Source organism: Euprymna scolopes, chromosome 12 (genome assembly GCF_053919585.1).
Source record: "Euprymna scolopes isolate OS-2025 chromosome 12, ASM5391958v1, whole genome shotgun sequence".
Lineage (NCBI taxonomy): Eukaryota > Metazoa > Mollusca > Cephalopoda > Sepiida > Sepiolidae > Euprymna > Euprymna scolopes.
Window position 1 is genome coordinate 80,178,798 of NC_136493.1, and position 21,356 is coordinate 80,200,153.

General features: G+C 34.5%; 1 protein-coding gene across 1 annotated transcript in view; it reads left to right on the top strand.

The window, feature by feature from the left end:
* Window positions 1–6,600: 6,600 nt before the first annotated feature.
* Window positions 6,601–21,356, top strand: part of LOC145291368 (16 kDa calcium-binding protein-like) — a 40,725-nt gene continuing 25,969 nt past the window's right edge. The window contains exon 1 of the mRNA XM_080137143.1: window positions 6,601–7,204. Coding sequence (XP_079993269.1) covers window positions 7,055–7,204 — 150 coding nt within the window. The 5' untranslated portion in view covers window positions 6,601–7,054. The remainder of the gene's footprint in view (window positions 7,205–21,356) is intronic.

Sequence of the window (21,356 nt, forward strand, 5' to 3'; positions counted from 1 at the left end):
GAAATTAAAAGTAGGTACAACATATAATAGTAAATCAGAAGGCTAGTATATATGTAGTAATAGTATATATATATTGCTCACTAGGTTAGCATTGCTGGATGGCATCGCCCTTTCGAGTTAAAACTCCTACTTGTGAGACATCGGCTTGCGGTTATTAGCTGGTTGGATGACCGCGTCCTTTGTTGAGACGAAGTAGGTTCATTTCACAGTCGGATTTCGGCGCGGTTTGCTTGATCTGTGTTGGTTAATAGAAATTCTTGTGTGCAAGATGTTTGCTCAGTTGGTAGAGTGCTTGCCTTGCATACAAGAGGCTCGGGTTTCGAATCCTGAGTTCGGATGTGTCTAACTGATGAGCCAAAATGAGGGCGAAACTCGAGTTTTGGACTTCCGGTTCTTTGACTGTCATGGCTCCTGTGGGCTGCGACGTTGTTTGACTGTGGAATTTATTATATATATATATATATATATATATATATATATATATATATATATATATATATATAAAGCTGAATGTCTGTGTCTGGTCACGAATATATGTTTGACTATTATAGAAAACTGATCACATATAATGATAGAAGATGTATCGAGACACAGGAATGGCTATGTTTGATCTGGCATAATGATGATTCATTAAAATTGTGGGGTCTGCGTACGCGCCTGATCCACAAAGTATGGAAATAAAAAAATGTAAAAATTGAAAAAAAAAAAACGTTTACAAGTGTTTTTGATATTACATAATAACGCTTTGATAAGTATGTTTTAACTTAACTAGGGATGGTATAATAACATTGTGGGGGTCTGCGTTCGCGCCTGGCCTCCATAGAATGGAAATAGGCACAAACTTTAATAAAGACTTTTCATATCTATCTGCATAAGTATACTTTGATAATTATGCTTCAGTTTGGAGAAATATGGTATAATAAAATTATTGGGTGTTCGTTCGTGCCTGACCTCCATAGAATGGAAATATGTCACAAAGTTTAACAAGGTTTTTAAATATAGATCTACAGAATATTGTGATAAGTGTTTCAGTATGAACAGGTATGCTATAATAAATTATGGGGTTTATGTATTTTATTTTTACTTTCATCATATTTCACTTTCTCAAAATATATTCTCATGTACATCTATATCAAAAACACCTGTAAACGTTTGTCGTCGCACTGTACAGATTACAATCGTCCTGAAAAAAATTGAACATATTAACCGATTGCGTCACTCTATACAGAAGACAATAACTTCGTTTTTTGTTTTTTTTTTGTATTTTGTGGGTAACTTTTTACATTAGCTTCACCTCCACAATTTTCTTTAACATGACAACTTTAAAAGGTTTTCGACTATGCTGATAACGAAAATCTCATTTAAATTTAGCTGAGACAAGTACTTTTTGATGGGTGGGGATAGCTATTCCGAAAGCCGTTCTTAACATGAGGTGGTTGGGGTTGTCTCTTCCGAAAGCTGTTCTTTACATGGCAAGGTTGATGGTGTCTATTCCAAAAGCCGTTCTTAACATAAGTACTTTAATTTTTTACAAGGGCGGGGGGGGTCAATCGGGTAATGCTGGTTAACGGGTCCTGCTAATATATATATATATATATATATATATATATATATATATATATATATATATATATATATTATTTACTATAATAATTATTAAATACCTATAGACAGTAGTGTTTCATCCTTTCGGGAATCATCAGTGCAGGGTGTCACGATTAATGCTGGTCGAGAGATTCGAATCCGGCAACGAAGCCATCCATTAGCAAAGACTAAATCAATTCGGCCACCATTAACCGCAAAAAATATTGTTGAAATTTAAACATTTATTCTTAAATGTTTTTAACGTCTGTCAAAGTGATCTAATCATTATATGATTATCTGCACATGCGAGCTAAGTTGATCGACTTTATTTCAACTGTAAAGTGCTCAACGGTAAGAAACGAGTTTCTTAAAGGGGCTGACATAATTATTTATTATAATAATTATTAAATACAGACACTAGTGTTTCATCCTTTCGGGAATCATCAGTGCAGGGTGTTACGATTAACGCCAGTCACGAGATTCAAACCCAGTAACGTAGCCATCTCTGACTCTCTCTTTGTTTCCCTGTCTGTCTGTCTGTCTGTCTGTCTGTCTCTCTCTCTCTCTCTCTCTCTATATATATATATATATATATATATATATATATATATATATATATATATATATATATATATATATAGTGTATACAATAGTATTAATGCTTCTCACGTACACAATTAAACTAACCAAGGTTTTATCTTCTCGAGTGAAATGAAAGCAACATATTATTTAGCAAAATACTGACATAACAATGATAACATAATGCGTTTCAATAACAATAATCTAATACTATTGTTGAATGTGTACAACTGCACATACACACACACACTTTGCAAATCACATAATGAATATTCAATTCTGCATATTTAAATCTTGCACAAATGTGAATTCCATGAAGCTTTTCTTCTTCAACTAAAGAATCCATTTTATTGGTTTGAACATGGCATTTCCATAGAACATAATCAGAAACGTCCAGAAGCACGAATAAGACAAGAAAAGGTAAATTCGATTATTGGTATGCTAAGGTATTGGCGGTCCTTTTGTTATATATTGTGGCCCTACGCCATTAAGTAGAGAATATGTTTACTAGTATGATTTTTGGAGAGGGTGACATTAAGTACATGTCAGAATAACCTGGCAGCAAACAGAAATAGAACCAGTGCATCTAGTGTAATTGTTAGCGCCCTAGACAAACGCGCTAGAAAGTAAGGCGTCGGATGATATTGCATACAAATTACACCATGTGTTCGGAGAAGAGAACAAAGTTTTTAGGCAGTCGAACTCGAGAATCGAGAGCGACAACGTGCGACGTGCGTTCTGAAAATGTAACGAAAGAAACTAAACGAATGTCACCCAATGATTCAGCCTGTATCTCTCAATCCACAAGTAGAAAAAAAACCAAAAAAAAAAACAAGTTAAGAAGTAATGAGAATTAGATTAGTTTCTCCTACCATGAACAGCCATTCTTTAAATATAAAATCTTTAAATGCCAACAAGTCTTCATCGTTATTTTATGCGTGTGTAGATTCGTCTTAAGTGAAACAGAAGCTCAACAACCACAGAAGATCGCCGCCTACACATGGAAAAGCGACGTTCAAAAGAATGGAAGATCGGCCCACATTTGTGAAAAGACTTTGCTGATTGCTTCTTGATCGCTCGTGACAAAAACGCACAGGTGTAAAAGTAAGTGTTTCTTGGGAACGACGTGTGCGAACTGTTTGTTTAAACGTTGAACATGTTACACTTTATCTACAATTCACTAAGCGATATATGATACGTGTGCATTTTTATGCTTTCTTGTTCCGTGCCTTTCTATTTTCCTTCCTTAAGCAACGCTTGCAGAGTAAAAAGGACAAACCCGGCAGATATAAAAGCATTTACTCTATAATAAGAATTATTTTAAAATTTTATTTCAACCGACACCTTAACATTGCCACTACAGAATGCTGAAGACAACGGCAAACGTTAAAGATCGTGGCCAGAGTAGAATGCAAGAAAAAATTCTTCATATAAATCTAAAAATAGGTTTGTATTATTGTTTTCATTAAATGAAAGATCACTTAAAATTAAAATCCATATAGTAGTATGTATGTAACATTGAGAAACACACGCTTGACATTTGTCAGCATTATGAGAATAAATCAAAACATGATGGCGACTGAATTTGACATAGTGTGTGATTTCGCTTATTCAAATAATGCTGACATTTCAAGTACACTTTTTCTCAAGATTACATGTGAAACTCTCTCTCTCTCTCTCTCTCTCTCACACACACACACACACACACACACACACACACACACACACACTGAAACTCACAAATTAATAAATACTTATAACACTCTAAATCTTTGTAACATAATTAAATTGGAAATTGGAAATGTACTCATTCGTTATTTTGTTCCTTTTGAATGCATGCCGTTGTACACGTGTAGATGAATTAGCACTTCTAATAATAATCCAAAAGAAATCGTCGTCATCATCATTTACTACTACTACTACTACTACTACTACTACTACTACTACTACTACTACTACAGTAGATCTATACCTATACACTATAACTAGCAGCAGCGTTCCTGTCTTTTGCGAGTAGCAGCAGTTACTGATCCTGTCCGCAGTAGCACTTTCATTATTGTCATTTACAACGACTCTCTTCTACAGATATGTTTTATATTTCCCTGAAACAAAAGCCATTTTTTTTTGTTATTGTTGTTGTACACTCGAGTTCGTCTTCTTTTTTATTGTTGCCAGTTCATCTTTTCTTGTTAGATGGTGTCGTGGGACCGTGAACGACTGTCCATCGTCATCTGCACCGCCACTCCCGTTATACGAAGCACTACAATTATGCTTGCAGCTGAAAAGAACATCTTTCGTACGACACCGTATCTGACATCATTAGACGGTTATTTTCAAACCGATTTGGTCAATTAAAAAAAAAAACCCTCTTTAAAGTTGGCGTTAGTTTTTCGCTCCTAATTTATAAGATGACGCCTACAATTACAGATATACAAATGTGTTTACTTTATATATTGGTATTTGGCGGGGGGGGGGGGTCTTTAAGATGCGAAGTCGGTCTTCAAAGTTGGCATCTTGCCATTTGTTATAAGATAATATTTTTGCATTTATGCTGTGTTTAAAAGAATGACGATACACACGGATATATGAAAATATAACAATGTATCTTTATTGTCGGTGATATATGAAAATATAACAATTGTCGGTGACGGTTATGGATGATTGGTTGTTAGGGAAGATACACGCACGGGAATTCGACGGGTTGATTCTTCTCGGATTCAAAGCATCAGCCAACAACGAAATTCTTTTCTGTTGTTATTATATGACTATTTATGACCACCTGAAACGCTTCCTTGGGACGGTATTGTCACTGTAGCCACACCCCTAGAGTGTTTGATTCGGACATTGTGATTTCACTGAATCGACCTGACTTTGCTTCGACTTGATTACACCTGTGTAACCTTTTGCCAAAAATAACTTTGCAAATATCATACTTTTAACTTTTTGACAGTTGATCAAATTTGTTGTTTCTTCCTATGCAGATGCCTGGTGTCAGGTTCATATTTCTTATTCAAATGACCGTTTGATACATTTGATAATAATCATTTTCATTTTATTTATTGCATTTGTCGCAAAGTGCACACTTTTATCCAAATGGTTTCTCGGTACGCACGGCGTAGATATTTAACAATATTATCCAACTGAACTGAATAAGCAAATTGTATTTATGAATAACTTTTGTTGACTGCGAGAACGGTGAAATACTTAAATAAAGAAAAAGAAAATAAAGATAATTAACGTAAGAATAAATGATATCAAAGTTTTTACCTATTTCAAATTTCATCTTGGAAATGAAAAGCTGTTCTTCAACATCTTTACTGATGACAATAACGACCTTTGCTTTCTATAATTTGTTTCCATCGGTCAAAAAGCTTATAAATGCTTCGCTTGTAAAATTCATAAGGTTTTGATGTGAAATATGAATCTAACTCATGTTCAATCTCCTCTTGTGATGTTAACCTAAAGCAGTCTAAATGGGTTTAATCCTTGAAATCAATGATAATCCAATGAACCTAGGTCAAGAGAATATGCAGGATGGGACAAGATTTCTCATAGATCTTTGGTCAATAGTGCTGTGTGAGGACGAGCATTATCATGATGGAAGATGACTTCTTTCTGTTGACTAAAGAAAGTCATTTTCGAGATAATATGGAATATTACAGAAAAATATGAATGATGCTTTAATAATCTGAAAGAAAACATTATAAATTAATCATGGCGATATATTAAAGTAATAATAATATGCATGAAATAAATTACAATGACTTAAAATGTACCTTTCATAAACTAGCAAAAACATTTGCAGTGACCTGATATTCGTGTTTTTGGATATTCGAAATCAGTGTTGAAAATTGGCATTTTTCCAATTGTTAAAAGTTAATATTCTCTAACTGATTAAGCAAAAGATCTTTTGTTGGCTGTAGAAACATGGCGAAATATTAAAGTAAAGAAATAAAGCAAAAGAAAATTTAAAAAAAAAAAGAAAGAAAGAAAGAATTAACCCAGGAACAAAGTAGGCAAATTACGAGACGGCGGGCATTCGTCAGTGAATGACGAGCGGAGATATTCCTTCTGCTTATATGGTCTTCTTAGGTAAGATGCACAATTCGCTGCTGATGCCGTGGGTGGATATACGAGGGTAGCTTGCTTTGAACAGAAGTTGAAGGCACAGCTGAACGACTAACTATTTTTGCTTTGAAAATATTTTTTCGGGCATCGCGAAACTATTTTTTTTTTAATAATTCTAGGCGACTCTTCAAGTAAGTAGAGCAACGTACCTCTCTCTCTCTCTCTCTCTCTCTCTCTCTCTCTCTTTCTCTCTCTGCCTACTTTGCTTCTCCCTTTCTATATATCTCACTTCCTCCTCCTCCTCCTCCTCCTACCTCTCTCACTTTCTCTCTCCACATATTTTACATCTTCTTTTTGCCTATCTCACTTCCTCTTCTCCGTCTATCTACCTGTCATGTCCCCACCTTCTCATCTTTTCTTATTCCACCACCCCCTCTCTCGCTCTCTTTCTCTCACTTTTCTCTCTTTTCTCTCCCCCTTACTATCCTTTATTCGTAATTCTTTTTATCTTCTCGTCATCTCCCATTTTTTCTTCTTTTTAATTATCTCTCTCGTCGATTTTTATTCATTTATTCAAACTTCCTCTCCAAACTCAGCGTCATCGTGGGTTCATTTTCAAGTTCGATCGTTGGTTTTACCCACATTTCCTGCTCTAGTATCAGATTACGTTGTTCTTAATAACCCAATCAGGTAACCCGAAACATCACCAAGCAACTTTTATTTTTACTTTCATTGAGAAAAGAACGCTAGGTTTAGTGGGATTATCTCGATCCGAGGCCAAATAGAAACGTCTGCAACATTCTTGGAAGAAGAAGAAGACACCATGGCCAGCGAATGGACAATTAATCAATTGAAACAGTTTCATTTCCAATTCGACGCCGCCGACGAAGATGGAAGCGGCAAATTACGATTCAGAGAAGTCGTCTTTCTTTTAAAGGATAATGGCTTCCGTGGAAACTATGCCGAGGCAAAGGTAAGTAAAGGTTTGCTTTAATGGAACGTGCTCTGATGAACTTATAGCACTTGTACCCTTTCAACACACATACCCCAACTAACCGGACAAGTAGCAAAATCGCATCCCTTCACTGTTGATACCGGAAAGCCTTTTTACTCTTCCCTCAGAGTGCAAGACTTTGGGATCCTCTCCCTATTTCCTGTTCCCTAATCGTACTGAACTGCAAAAGTTTAAATGTAATGTGAACAGACATCCCGTTACTCAACTCCCCACAGTCTCCTGCTTGACACGATCCCAAAATAATAGTTTCCTATGCTCTAAGTGGCATTATACCTTGTTTGGGATGAAAAGGAATTTTTAAAAATGGGTTAGATTCATCGATCAATATTATCTCTTTTTTGCCCCCCTCTCTCTCTCTCTCTCTCTCTCTCTCTCTCTCTCTCTCTCTCTCTCTCTCTCTCTCTCTCTCTTGTCCTTTTTTGGCATTTCACTCTTTATTTATGATCTCCTCTCTTTTTCATGTTCCTACCAACCTTTCATTCCATGTAGTTTCTTTATGTTTCCTTCTATTCTCTCTCTCTCTCTCTCTCTCTCTCTCTCTCTCTCTCTCTCTCTCTCTCTCTCTCTCTCTCTCTCTCTCTTTATTCCCTCTTTCTTTCTTTCTTTCTTTCATCAATATTTTTCCTGTTTCTTCCTCTGATATCTCCATCTTAGATCTGTTCAAAAAAAAAAAAGCCACTAACTAAATTGATCCCACACTGTCTATCAAGCTCCAGCCCCTGTCCCATCGCTACAATGTTGCATTCCTGTGCTTGTTTTACAAGTATTTTCACAGAATGTGTTCTGACGAACTTGCTGCACTGCTGCCCCTCCACCCTCGATGTTAAGCCACCTGACTAACTTGATAATCAGCAAATTGTTGAGATCCCCAGATGTCAGAAGGCTTTCTATACTAATAGCTTCTTTCCTCTGAACTGCTTTTGCTTTTGGAATTTCCTATCTGTTTCCTGTTTCCCCGATTTCACTAATACCCAGAAATTTAAATGTAATGTGAACAAACATCTCGCTGGTCAACTCTCCACTTAGGATGCTTCTATAAATCTGGCCCCTAATTCACAATAGCCCCTTTACATTTCAGTAATAATGGGATTTGTTTGCAGTGAATTAAAGTTTTAAAAAAAAATGAAAGAAAAGTATTTTCCTTTCTCTGCCGCGTTTTCTTTTCTTTTTTGTTTTGTTTTGTGTTTTGTTCTTTAGTCAGCATAATACCACATTTACTCTAGAAGTTTTCTCGGATACTACTGGACTGATCTAACTGAAATTTTGTATAGACCTTTGTTATAATAAAGTGAAGTGAATTAAATATTATGGTATCCGTTTGATGCATAGTTAGGGATTAGTATTTAAGGCAAAAATTAGCACAAATTTAACCATATGCAACCATTAATTTCGCACTCGTTCTAAGTCAACGGGCTATAACTTTAGCCCATTTTTAATGGGTAAAAATTCCTCGTTTATATTATTACCAAGCTCTACTCACGTATTGAGCACTATTTGTTTCTTTTTTTCTCACTTTCGTTGTTTTGCTTTCTTCCTTTTTAATGCACTCTCACAGTTTCTATCTCTTTCCTTCTCTCTTCCTTCCTTTCTTCTTTTCTTTCTTTCTGCCAGTATCGCATTCTTTCATGTTGACCATGTAGCAAATAATATTTTACATAAACTCCTCATCCGCTTCAGCTGAGAATTTATCAAACATCATCTTGAAAACTTCTCACCTCTGTCAGCATCCTAAATCACTATAAAGTCACCATTCACCCATGCATAGAGAGGCACCAACCACTAGCTTCTCCCTCTTCGATATGGTGCAAAGAAAGACTGTCTAATCTAATATGTCCCACACTCGCTACTAAGTTCCAGTCCCTGTTGCATCACGACAGTGTTTCAGTCTTGTGATTTTTTTTATAAATCATTCCATGGAATATGCTTTAATTTGCTGCATTTGTATGCCATCAATGTAAATACACACGCCCAACCCAATTAGCAGAAAAAAATCCCACCCCTTCACTTTAGATGTCCTCAGATTCCGGAAACATTTCTGCTCTAATAGCTTCTTTCCTTGGACTTCTTGCCATTAGAATTCCCTCTCTGCTCCTTACTTCCACAACTATATCAACAGGGAGGTGACAATACAGACTGACAACCTGAGTGTTCCAAGTTCGAATCCAGCTCGTTCCATAGAAACACTTTTACTTATTGATGTTGGCAACCTCCATGTGGTCCCTCTCGTCAGTACTCGATGTCTAAAAAAGAATTTTGACTAGAAATATATTGAGGGGTGAGGGCAAAAATGCTGACAATAATCATCTGATTCATTTGAAATGAATGATGCTCAACAGCAATTGTATAAATATGCAGAAATTTAAATGTAATGTTAACAAAGATTTCGTTGCACAACTCCCCACTTTGGATGCACCTATAAATCTGGCCCCTAACAACAGTAGACCTCTATCTTGTTTACTGACTGTGCCGAAGCGGTATTAACCCAAGGTGAGTTGAACTAGCTCCCCCCCCCCTAGAAGGAAGTTTCATGTCATGGGAATATCAAATTCACAAGCGTTCCTCAGTCGCATATATATCCCGGTTAAAGGTGATGAGTTTGTACTAATTGTATTTTCAATGGATTTGGGGATGTGTTTAAGGATATGTTTCGGGTGGTTGGATGAAGAAAAAAATAAAAAATATATTTTTAATAAAAACAGTATTAACGGAAAAATTCTTAGAAATGTAATTACAGTCAACCTTCAAATTCCCCATCTTCTATTATATCCTTGTGTGATATTCTCCACTAATAATTCAAAACATAGTTATGTATAATATTCTCTATTAATAACTCCAAAAAAAAATCGAATTACTAAACCAACGTAGTTAAAACTTTAAATGTCTGAAACCACTACAAAATTCCATTTTCCTAGAAATTCCCCACCCTTCAAAATCCATCCCAACTCTTTTCTTCAGACTGCCCTGTAATCGACTCCAATTCTAAAATTCTACCCAACAGAACTTGTAACTGATTTCCTACCCAAAGAGATTTTATATAAGCTATATTGGACGCATCTGTGTACCCAATTTGACTGGACGTATCTTAACACTTTTAAGGAACACCATGAGAAAATATTTTACCTACATCTCTTCCTTCCAAGGTTTTTTAAAGATCTTTATATTTACCTATTTTCGTATCCCTATTCAAAAAATAAATAAAATTCAATCGAATTATCATTTAACGTTGCCACCAATTAACTATGTTCACTCTAATATATATTTTACTAATATTATTCACTAATTTATTAAATTAAAATTTTTATTTCTTTATTTTATTTCATTTTATTTATTTTTTCTATTCCGAACTAATCAACTATGTTCCAGCCATATTGTTTTGATTCTGTGTTAGTTTCGTATCTAGAATTTGTTTTGTCTAATTACAAATATATCGGCATACTTATTTGTGTAATTTCAAAAAGCAGTTGTTGTTTAAATTTATTCCACAAGGAGAATAGGGTTAATGTTACTCTTTATTCAATGCAATCTTATTTTTCATTTAAAATTTTGGATTAAAATTTTTTTTCTTCTTTTTTTTTCGTTCGTTCCAATCTATTTTGATTTATGGTTATCTTTTAGTTTTGCCGTTACTTACTGTATATATCTGGTGCTGCCAGATCGAAACATATTGCCAAACAAGCTACACTGAATATCCTAATTTGTTAAGATTTTCCTGAAAGCGGACAACATATTGGATTTATGGAAACACGAAACACATGAAACAATTCAATAAGTGGAATTGGTTCCAAACGAGAATTATAGTATAAGAAGCAACAATATTAAATGAAATTTTGATTGACAATAGAAGGTACTGTTGTAATTTGGGAGGGCAGACCAGTAGATATTGTAAGTAGGGAGTTTCTGTTTGATCCCCAAACATAGGGCATAAATTGATCGATAATTTGAAGTAGAATCAATGTAGAAAACACAAGGCCCTAATTATTAGTAATTTGCATGGGAGAGAGAGAGAGCGAGAGAGAGAGAGAGAGGGTCAGAGGAACTATCGAATTGGTGGGGAGACAATCGGAGCCTCAGCTGATTATAGCAGATGGGTGGCTGAAGGAACAATCAACATCAATCGAGGGAAGGTACCCTACACACAAAAGGAAATTGCTATCAGACCGGAAGAGAAATCTGGTCTACAATAAATAAATAAATAAATAAATAAAAATGGGATTCAGTTAGTAAATAGCTAACCAAAGGTATGAAGTGGTTTATACCTACAATTAACCATTCCGTCAAATCTGATACTATAGAGGATACATTCTTTTTGAACATGGAACACAGAGATAGATCTGATATAAATGTATGGAAACTATCCCAGTCAGCCATAAAGTATCGATATATTGTATGATGGAGTGGGAAGTCTGAGGACTTATTACATTTCGTTTTTATCTTAACTGATACAACTGAGGGGTTAGAAGATCCCAGTGGAGACAGAATGGAGGATGTCTCAGGGCAAGTTGGGAGAAAAAAGTTTAGAGATTTGCATACTGACTGTCAGTGTCGGGCACACAAGATGTTTGTTTGCATTACATTTAAACTTTTGCACTATCCTGTCTTTGCTTTATTTATTTCATCTTGCTATGATGATGACTTCCAACATTGTGACAGATCGTTACTTTCAACATCTATGCATAATATAAATAAGTGTCAAACCTAAATTTCTATTTTACTCCCGCTGAAGTTTTTTGAATAAAATTAACATGACTTTTTGATGTAATCTTTTGGTTTTACTCTTATCCAACCCAAACACACCAAACATTTCTGCTGCAAACTAGGGACCATGCTTACTAGGGTAGTCCAGGATAGAGTTGAGCAGCAAGATGTTTGTTTGCATGACATTTAAACTTTTGCATGTCAGTACAGTCAGGGAAGCAGAAAACAGGGAGGGATTTCTAAAGTCTAGCAGTTCAACAAAATAAACTATTAGAGTAGAAAGATTTCCAGCGACTAGGAGCCTCTATAGTGAAGGGGTAGAATTTTGCTGCTTCTCAGACTATTCGGGGTTATTTATATCAAGGTGCTATGAGTTTATTAGAGCATATTCCATTACAGCGGAGTTACTATCTTTAAAAGCATATCTGAGAAAATTGACAATATCCTATCTGCTTATCCTTTCAGCTAATATTCATGCCTGTTGAAACTTTAATGGAATGGTTAACTTATTCAAAGAAGACCGATGATGAGGGGAGGTTCTGTCATGATTTTTCCATTGCTTATGACCTCACTCAAATTGTTCATGAACCCACCCGTGTGCCCGATACTGACGGCCAGTATGCAAGTCTCCTAGACCTTTTTCTCACAACTTGCCCTGAACTGTGGTCAGCTTCCGTTCTGTCTCCACTTGGATCTTCCGACCACTCTATTGTATCAGTAAAGATAAAAATGAAATGTAATAAATCCTCAGATGTACCTCTCCATCCTACAGTATATCGATACTCTATGGCTGACTGGGATAGCTTCCGTACATTTATATCAGATCTACCTCTGTGTTCCATGTTTAAAAAGGATGTGTCCTCTATAGTATGAGACCTGACGGAATGGTTAATTGTAGGTATAGACTGTGTCATACCCTCGAAAAAATTCCAGCAAAAACCTAACAGCCAGCCATGGTTCTCTCCAGAATGTGCTGCTGCCATTGCGTATAGAAATCACGTTTTCCATTGCTTCCAACGTAATAGATGTGTTATATTTATTTTCATTAGTATTATTATTGTTGTTGAGTCTTAGAGAGAGAGAGAGGGGGATGTTGTTAGAGATAGAGATGTTGTTGTAGAGATATTCATATATATTAAAATGTTCATACTTAGAAGTGTAGATATGAGATGTAGAGTTCACATTGTCGATATGAGATGTCGAGACGTGTATGTAAAGACATTTTGAAACACATGATATACATAAGACATATATAACAATTTTCACTTTACCTTTTGGTTGAATTACAACACAAAGACGACGTTTATAAAAACACATGATGGGTTTATTTCGTCTACCGACCGGCCGTGGTTTTCTGAGTCAAGAATTCAAAGCTCACATTCTAAGTTTCAAAAGTGACCGTCTCGCTTCTAGACGTTCGAATCCCAACTGCAGACTATCGTCTCTCGTCCTCAAACTCTCTTCTGATTCTCTTCCAGTTTCTCCTCAAGTTTCTAACTATATCTAGAACTTCCCATTTTCCATGACGTCATACACATGTTAAAACATGTGTCTTCTTTCACGTGTTCTGGACATGTGTGTCTAAAGCTTTTTCCTTTGTTTACAAAAGGAATTTTAACCTATATTCCCAGTAACCTATATTTCCAATATGTTAAAAACATGTTTATTACATTATCTTGTAGTTGCATTCCTCAATTGAATTTTTCATAACAGAATTGACAACGCACATTCTTTTCTTGAAACTATTTTATCTCTAAGTTAAACAATGGTTTGTCTTACATTCCATTGCTAATTCTCTCTCGTAATCTAAATTTCTAATTTCTAAACCTAAATTACGAGGTTCGAATTTCATCTATGCTATTTCATTTTCATTTTAACTAAATCTCTCTATTTTTATACTTACATGAAAAGGGGACAGCCCTTATCATGTAACAGATGTACTGAGACTAAAGCTGCTTTCAGGACTGCCAGCAACCACTGTAAAATGTTATAAAGAACGCAAGAGAGTAAAATGGTCAGTCTGTTAAGTCAAAAGTAGCTGAGCAGTGCTTGGTTCCCACCAGTTTTGGCAAATAGCAAACAGAATCCTGAACAGAAGTGTGTGCTCTATCCCAACTATCATCAATGGACCTGAGGTAATCTCGTCAGCATCATACAAAGCCAAACTCTTTGCCAAGAACTTTACAGCTAATTCTACCCTTTGCAACCAAGGCCACCCACCTCCAATATTTACTCCTGTATCATAAAACACGCTATGTGATATACAAATATCTGTACGTGATGTTGCCAAGCTAATTAAAAACCTTGATTTCAGTAAAGCAACCGGCCCTGATGGTATTCCAATTATAGTACTCAAAATACTTCAACCAGAACTAGTGCCCATCCTTACAAAACTGTTTAAACGTTGTCTTAAGGAGAATAGCTTCCCATCACCCTGGGAAATCTCATTAGTATGCCATGTATTTAAGAATCCAGGTGATCGCTCATCTCCCTCTCGGTACAGGCCAATAAGTCTCCTATGCATCATGAGTAAGTTGCTGGAATCAGTGTTAAATAGAGAAATAATCAACCATCTCAGCAAAAATAACCTTCTTAGTGACACACAATATGGTTTCCATTCTGCTAGATCTACAGCAGATATGCTTACAGTTATATCTCATAGGATTAGCGAATCTCTCGACAGAGGCAACCTTTCTAGGGCAATTGCTCTTGACATATCAAAGGCCTTTGATAGAGTATGGCATAAAGGTTTACTTCATAAGATCTCCAGCTACTGTATAGCTGGAAATGTCTTCTCAATTATTAAATCATTTCTCTCTGATAGGTTCATAAGAGTAGTGGTTGATGGGCAGAAATCATAAGCTCTCAGTATTAATGCGTAAGTCCCTCAGGGGTCCATCCTGGGCTCAACTCTCTTCCTGGTCTACATTAATGATCTTCCAAATCACATCCTTACATCATTCGTAGACATTTATGCTGATGACACTACTATCTATGGTAGCACATCTAAGACCGTAAACGACCAAGTTCTCTTTGATGCTCTCTCCTCTGATCTTGAGCAAGTGGTACAATGGGGAAAGGAGTGGCTGTTTACATTTAATGAATCTAAAACTAAGCTTTTATCTTTACATCATCAACGTTCTGATCCCCATCTGGCATCAATTGAAATGAATGGCTCTCGTCTTGCAGAGGCCTCATGTTTTGACTTTTACTCCTGATCTTAAGTGGAACACTTACATTAAATCCATTGCCAAGGCCGCTGGAAAAATGGTGGGATCCTTCTACCAATCCAGTAGATATCTCACTGCTGATGCAATTCTTTATCTATATAAGAGCCAGGTACGTCCAAGGATGGAATACTGTTGCCACATCTGGGCAGGAGCTGCTAGAAAGGACTTGTCCTGCCTTGATAGAGTTCAAAATAGACTTTGTAGCCTCGTAGGAGATGTCCTTTTCTCTTCTATCTCACAGAAGAAATGTTGCGATTTTGTCTCTGCTTTATCGTTATTTTCATGGCAAGTGCTCGACTGAGTTCCAATCTATGTTCCCCCTTCGCCAAACTTTCACAAGAAACACCAGTCTAACAGAAATCATATCAATAATTTCCTCCACTTTTTATCTGTACCTAAACCTAAACGTAGATTTCATGCACGCCTATGGAATTATCTTCCGTTTTCCTGCTTTCCAGCTGATTACAATATGGTTGTCTTCAAGTCTAACGTAAACAAGTTTTTGATGAGCCGTTCCATATAAGTTAACAAATTTACCAAATTTTCATTACTAACGATTACTATATTGTCCAATTTCTACTGTACACTCTTTAACTCTTATCCTCGAGTGGCCTCAAGGCCTTGATAAGTGGTAATGCCTATGTAAAAAAAAAAAAAAAAAAAAAGAGATGCAACATTGCGGCAATGGGACAGGAATTGATGTTTGATTGACAATGCAAAACCTATTAGATTAGTGACTCTCTTTTCGATCCTGTCCAAAATAGAGAGAGACTAATGGTTGATGCATCAACCCAGATCTGGAAATGATAATTCATGCATGGTCGAATGGTGACTTTGCAGAGATACAAGTACATAAAAATAACAATTTTGATAATTGGTATAGTCTTCAGATCTTGCAAGATGCTTGTTAAATCAAATTGCTACCCGTGCTCCAAATAGAACTCAGAACCTCAACATAACCTCCACACGTTAACTAACGTCTTAGTCATCGTGGATATGTGTCTCTGGGATAGGCTAAAATAGTTAGCTGCACATCCCACCCCCTCGCCGGTTCCAATAAAAGGTTGAGTTCAAAATTCTATGATGATTCTCAAGTTCAACGTTTCCTGAAAAATGCTGTAGAACAAACTGAAACATTTTGATAACAACAATAAAGATGAAATTACCAAAAATTGTGGTATAATATTTTCCCTAATTTTCTGCATCGCTGCTACTGTAACCGGTGAAGAGGCAAAATAGTTCCTTCACTATTTTCTCTCATATCTATGTCTCCCCTGTGTATATACTCTTTTTTTATTACGTTTTAGTGAAAACAGTTTTTCTAATCTTTTTTCTACTAAGAATTATTGAAAACATAAATATATAATTTTAAATAATAAAAACTTATATTTTTATTTTTTTTATTAAAAGTAAAAGACTAATTGTATTATTTTAATCTGCATGATTTTGCTATTTTTATTGTATACTTTTCAATAATGCTCTTTTTATATTTTATTTCAATAAAGCGCTTCAAAATACAAATACTGATTAATTTTGAAGATCCTAGAGACTAGTCACGCTCAAACCTAAGAGACATTCCCTCTGCTTACAGAGAGAAGGCTCTCTCAACCGAACGTGAACAGTCTCCAGGATCTTTAAATGGAATGTTGAGTGAACATGACTCAGAATTGAAAATGAGTTTATGCCAAAGTTCACTCTACATGACGGGTTTTTAATGAGATGGTCAGTGATTGAAGACCCGTATGCGTTGGCAAGTACGTCTGTTGCTCAGTATGTCCCATTTCTGATATTGGTATGTATGTGCTGTTGGATTTTTCTATCTAATCTCAATGTTGTTTGGCCCTCATAGTTGGCACCGCAGCTACAGTCAAAATTGTAAATTGCATTATTATTATGATGGCGAGGGAGTAGACCATCTTTTCGAGAGGATGGCACTAATGTTCTCGTAGAGAACACAACGCACACATTTGAAGCAAAATAACATTTTTGCAGCATTAAATGTTACCATGAATGTTGGGACGATTAATTGGAATTGGAATCGGGAATCGGGAATCGGAAAAATCGGAACTTTTCAAGATATCTGAATCGATATCAGAATTGTAAATATTTTACTTTAATTTCCGCTTCCAAAAACGATTCCTTAAAAACCATGTTAGACTTAATTTTACATTGTTGACACTAAAGATAAAATGATGAATATTTATTGTTTTAAGCTACTAGTGATATTTAAATCTATACATCATAATATCATAAAAAAAAACAATATAAATTTATTTTATAGAAAGAAAAATTTTAGCTTCTGCCCGATTACTGGCAAACCTGCCAAAAAACTTTAATGAATTAGTGAACTTTGAGGTTTTGTACGCTAGACACATTTTGGTGATAGCATTTCTTTGATTTTGGCATCTCCTGTCTGTTAAGTAGTATTTACTAATCATAAAAGCATGTTCTCAATATGCTGATAAAAGGCCATAATCTCAAATCGAGTAATAAACGATTCATGGTTATAATTGAAGCAATTTTGTCAGTTAAGCTTATATTGTTTCCACCGATAGGATAAAGACTAAAAGTTTGTCTGCCAACAAAAATGTATGTGCATATTTTTTAATAATTGAAAAAAAAATATACATATATTTTACTAAAATGCTTTTGTTTCATATTTAACCTTATATTTTCAAGTAAATATAAAAGTTAAGTGGATGAGTTTACTATATATAAAAATGATTATTGTTGTAGTAGTATGTGAATGTCTTCAACAAATCCCTGTAAACAAAAGTGAGATTCTAGTTTTTCTTACCGATTACATATAGATACCCTGAAAAATTTGTCAGGGGAAGAAAAGCATGAATTCTTTTAGAATTTAGAGTTTATAAATTTAATGTAAGAGATGGCCCGAATTTCTGAGCTATTCTAGTGTGTTAGGGCAATTTTCTAAGCATTTTGGGGAGAGGAGGTAATATTAATTTTTTAAAATGACTGAGTGTGGTTTTATTATCATTCCAGTCAAACTTGGAGTTAGTGGTAAAAAATTAAATTTATAGAACAAACTGATCCCTCAGCCCAAATTCTAAAATAATTATTTTCGTTTCTTTTATATTTTTGCCAAGTTTTTTTTTAAATGTTCATTCACACATAATCGCCTAAAAATGAGAAACTCGTTTTGGAAGGAAATTATTGGAAGGAAATTATTTAGTTACCAGTTTTATTACTTATGTGTTATTCATTTTAGTCAGTGAGACTGATTTAGACACAAGGTTGATTTATAATGTACAGACTACAGCTCTCCAAGAAAGGGGATTCTAAATTGGGATAAAAATAAAAATTGCCACAATCTACAAAGATTTCTTTTTCACTAACCGAGGACAGAAAAGATAAAGTGTAATATCAGAACAGGTACTCCGCTATGAATTATTTATTTGCTAAAAAAATATAACATAGAACACGGTCATCAAAAGTGTGGGAAAGTGAAGATCGTTGGTCATCTTACACTATCTAACTTACTCTTAGATAGAATCATTTCATTCGTCACAATATCACATTTACTTCTATTCAAAATAGTATCAATATGTTGAATGAATATATATATATATATATATATATATATATATATATATATATATATATATATATATATAATATTTTTCATTTAACATTTATACATTATACATTTTTAATTAAAAATATTTTCCATAATATGACTAAAAAATATCAATAAATTGCCAATAATGAATTTATTCAGTGTTAAAAATCCAATCAATATAACTTCATACAAAATATTTGCCTCTCTCCCACACCCTTCCACCAAAAAAAAAAAAAAAACAATCCTTAGGGTTTAAGTAAAAACTTCACGGTTTTAGGTCAAATTTTCCGGTATCTCTTATAACATTATTATAAATGTATAAGTTTCTATCACATGAAAATAATTTACGATTTATTTATGAGTTTTCAAATGTGTATTTCCTTTATAAATTATCGGTGAGATACAAATAAAAAATGAACATATCCGTTATTTATAGATTTTGTTTCATCTCAAAATTATTAAAGAGAAAAAAAACTGATGTAAACAAATTAGTTGATTTTAAAAAAAATAAATTTGTTTCATTTATATCTTAAACTCATTGTTCTCTCTGCAATGAGCAAAGCTGCAAATATCGAAACATTTCCTAAACGAACAAATCGATGCCATTTAATGAACTCATTCGATAGGGGCAGCAGAGGTCTTGTATGCTATAGCTGTGTTTTATCGGGCGCTTTTGTTACTGGAATTGGAATCGTAATGGAATCGAAAATTTACAAGAGAATCGGTAATTGTATCAGAATCGGGAAAAATATTGGAATTCACTGGTTACTATCCACTTACGATCTATTCCACTACCGAATGAAGATCGTTTTCTAAGGTTTCTACCATTGGCTTAAATATGTGTACCTTCGTTTTTTCCTTATGTCTATTATAGAGTGTGGTGTCATCAACAAATAGAGATACAATTTTATCAGGGAAGTCATTTATAAATATCAGGAATAATAAAAGTCCAAGGACTGACTCCTAAAACATACATTGCATTAACATCATATTGTTTAGACGTACGGCTATCATGGATAACCTGGATTTTTCTCTTGTCTGGGAAGGAGCTGATTATATTAAGTATTCGTCCAAAAACACCATATGATTTAATTTTCATTAGAAACCCTTCTTTCTCAACCTTGTCAAAGGCTTTGGATATATCAAAGGCTACAACTCTAGGTTTTCCTTGCCTTATCCAGTGCATAGTGTATGCGTTAAGAGATCTCATGTGGATTAGGAGACAAAACGTCGAGTAAGGAGGTCGGCTTTTGTGATCATCATGCAAGTGATCTCATGGTTGCTAGATAGTATGGCCAATTGTTGGTTTTCAATGTTGCACAAAAATATTTAAAAATTAAATAAAGAAAAAATATTGTATTGAAAAACATCATTGATAATTGCATTATAAAGAAAATATGTAATGATGTTAGTATTTTGTCCATTTTTTAATTATATAATATGGTTTTATCCAATTATCATTTTCTCTGGCTTTTGTTTGGATTGACAAACCTCACAAGACGTTGGCATAAAAGAAAAACAAAAAAAAGAATTTTGAACATTTTGAAATTTGGTATATTTTTGATCAGCGTTGCCCTGGATGAATAATAACTAAATTTAAAAAATATTATTCATTTTTTGGGGTCGATTTGAACAGGTTTCATCAGGACAAGGGTTGTTTTTTTTTAATAATCCCAGCATGAAAACTATGATTTTTTCCACAAATAATCAGTTGCAAATAGCTAAAATGCCACCCAGCCGCATATATATCCCAATCAGGAGAAATGACATACATTGCCTGGAATTCGCAAATGGTCACCCATTGGGTACTGGCTAAGCTTACTGTTGCTTAACTTTGATGATCTAACGAGAACCAATGTGTCAACACGATTATGCTGTATTATGTTGTAAGGATTATAATTTGTATGCGCTTCTATAATCCGATCAGGATTATCTCCCTTTTGCAAACAAATGACAACTCAGACATTGGCTCAAGCTAATAGACCTTTGTCTTTTCCCCCAAGCAAGTGAGACTGCGTCATATCTGCAACAATATTATATCAATAATTTTAATCTCACCTGAAGCGTAATTTCCTAACATTTTATAACAATATAATGACTTAGTACATAGTTTTTTGCATGTTCAAGTTCAACTTGGATTAACAGACAATTAGACTTCAACATTTTCATGTTAAATTAAGCAATTAAAAAAAAAAAGACTAAATATAAAAAATGTATTCACGATTTAAAATCTTTTAAAATTATTCTTTCTGTAAGAATAATTTTCCCAGCCATATTTCTGATATGTTGCAATTAAAGACTGTTTAATGTAAGCTACAGCCTTATACAAACCTGAACAAAAACTATTCCAATAATGATTTATTTCAATCTAAAAATTAGACATTGTTCTGTTTACTACTTATTAAAAAAATCATCTGAATCATTCTTTTCAAGAAAATAATTTTCACAGTTAGATTTCTGGCATATTGTGATGAAAAAATATGTGAGTTCTCGAGATATTTTATTTGCAATGAACTCTAAGAAACTAAGCAGAAAGTCAAATTATCCACCAGCCTTAAAAAAAAAAATGGGGGTTTGATACTTCATACTGATGTTGTCAATTTTA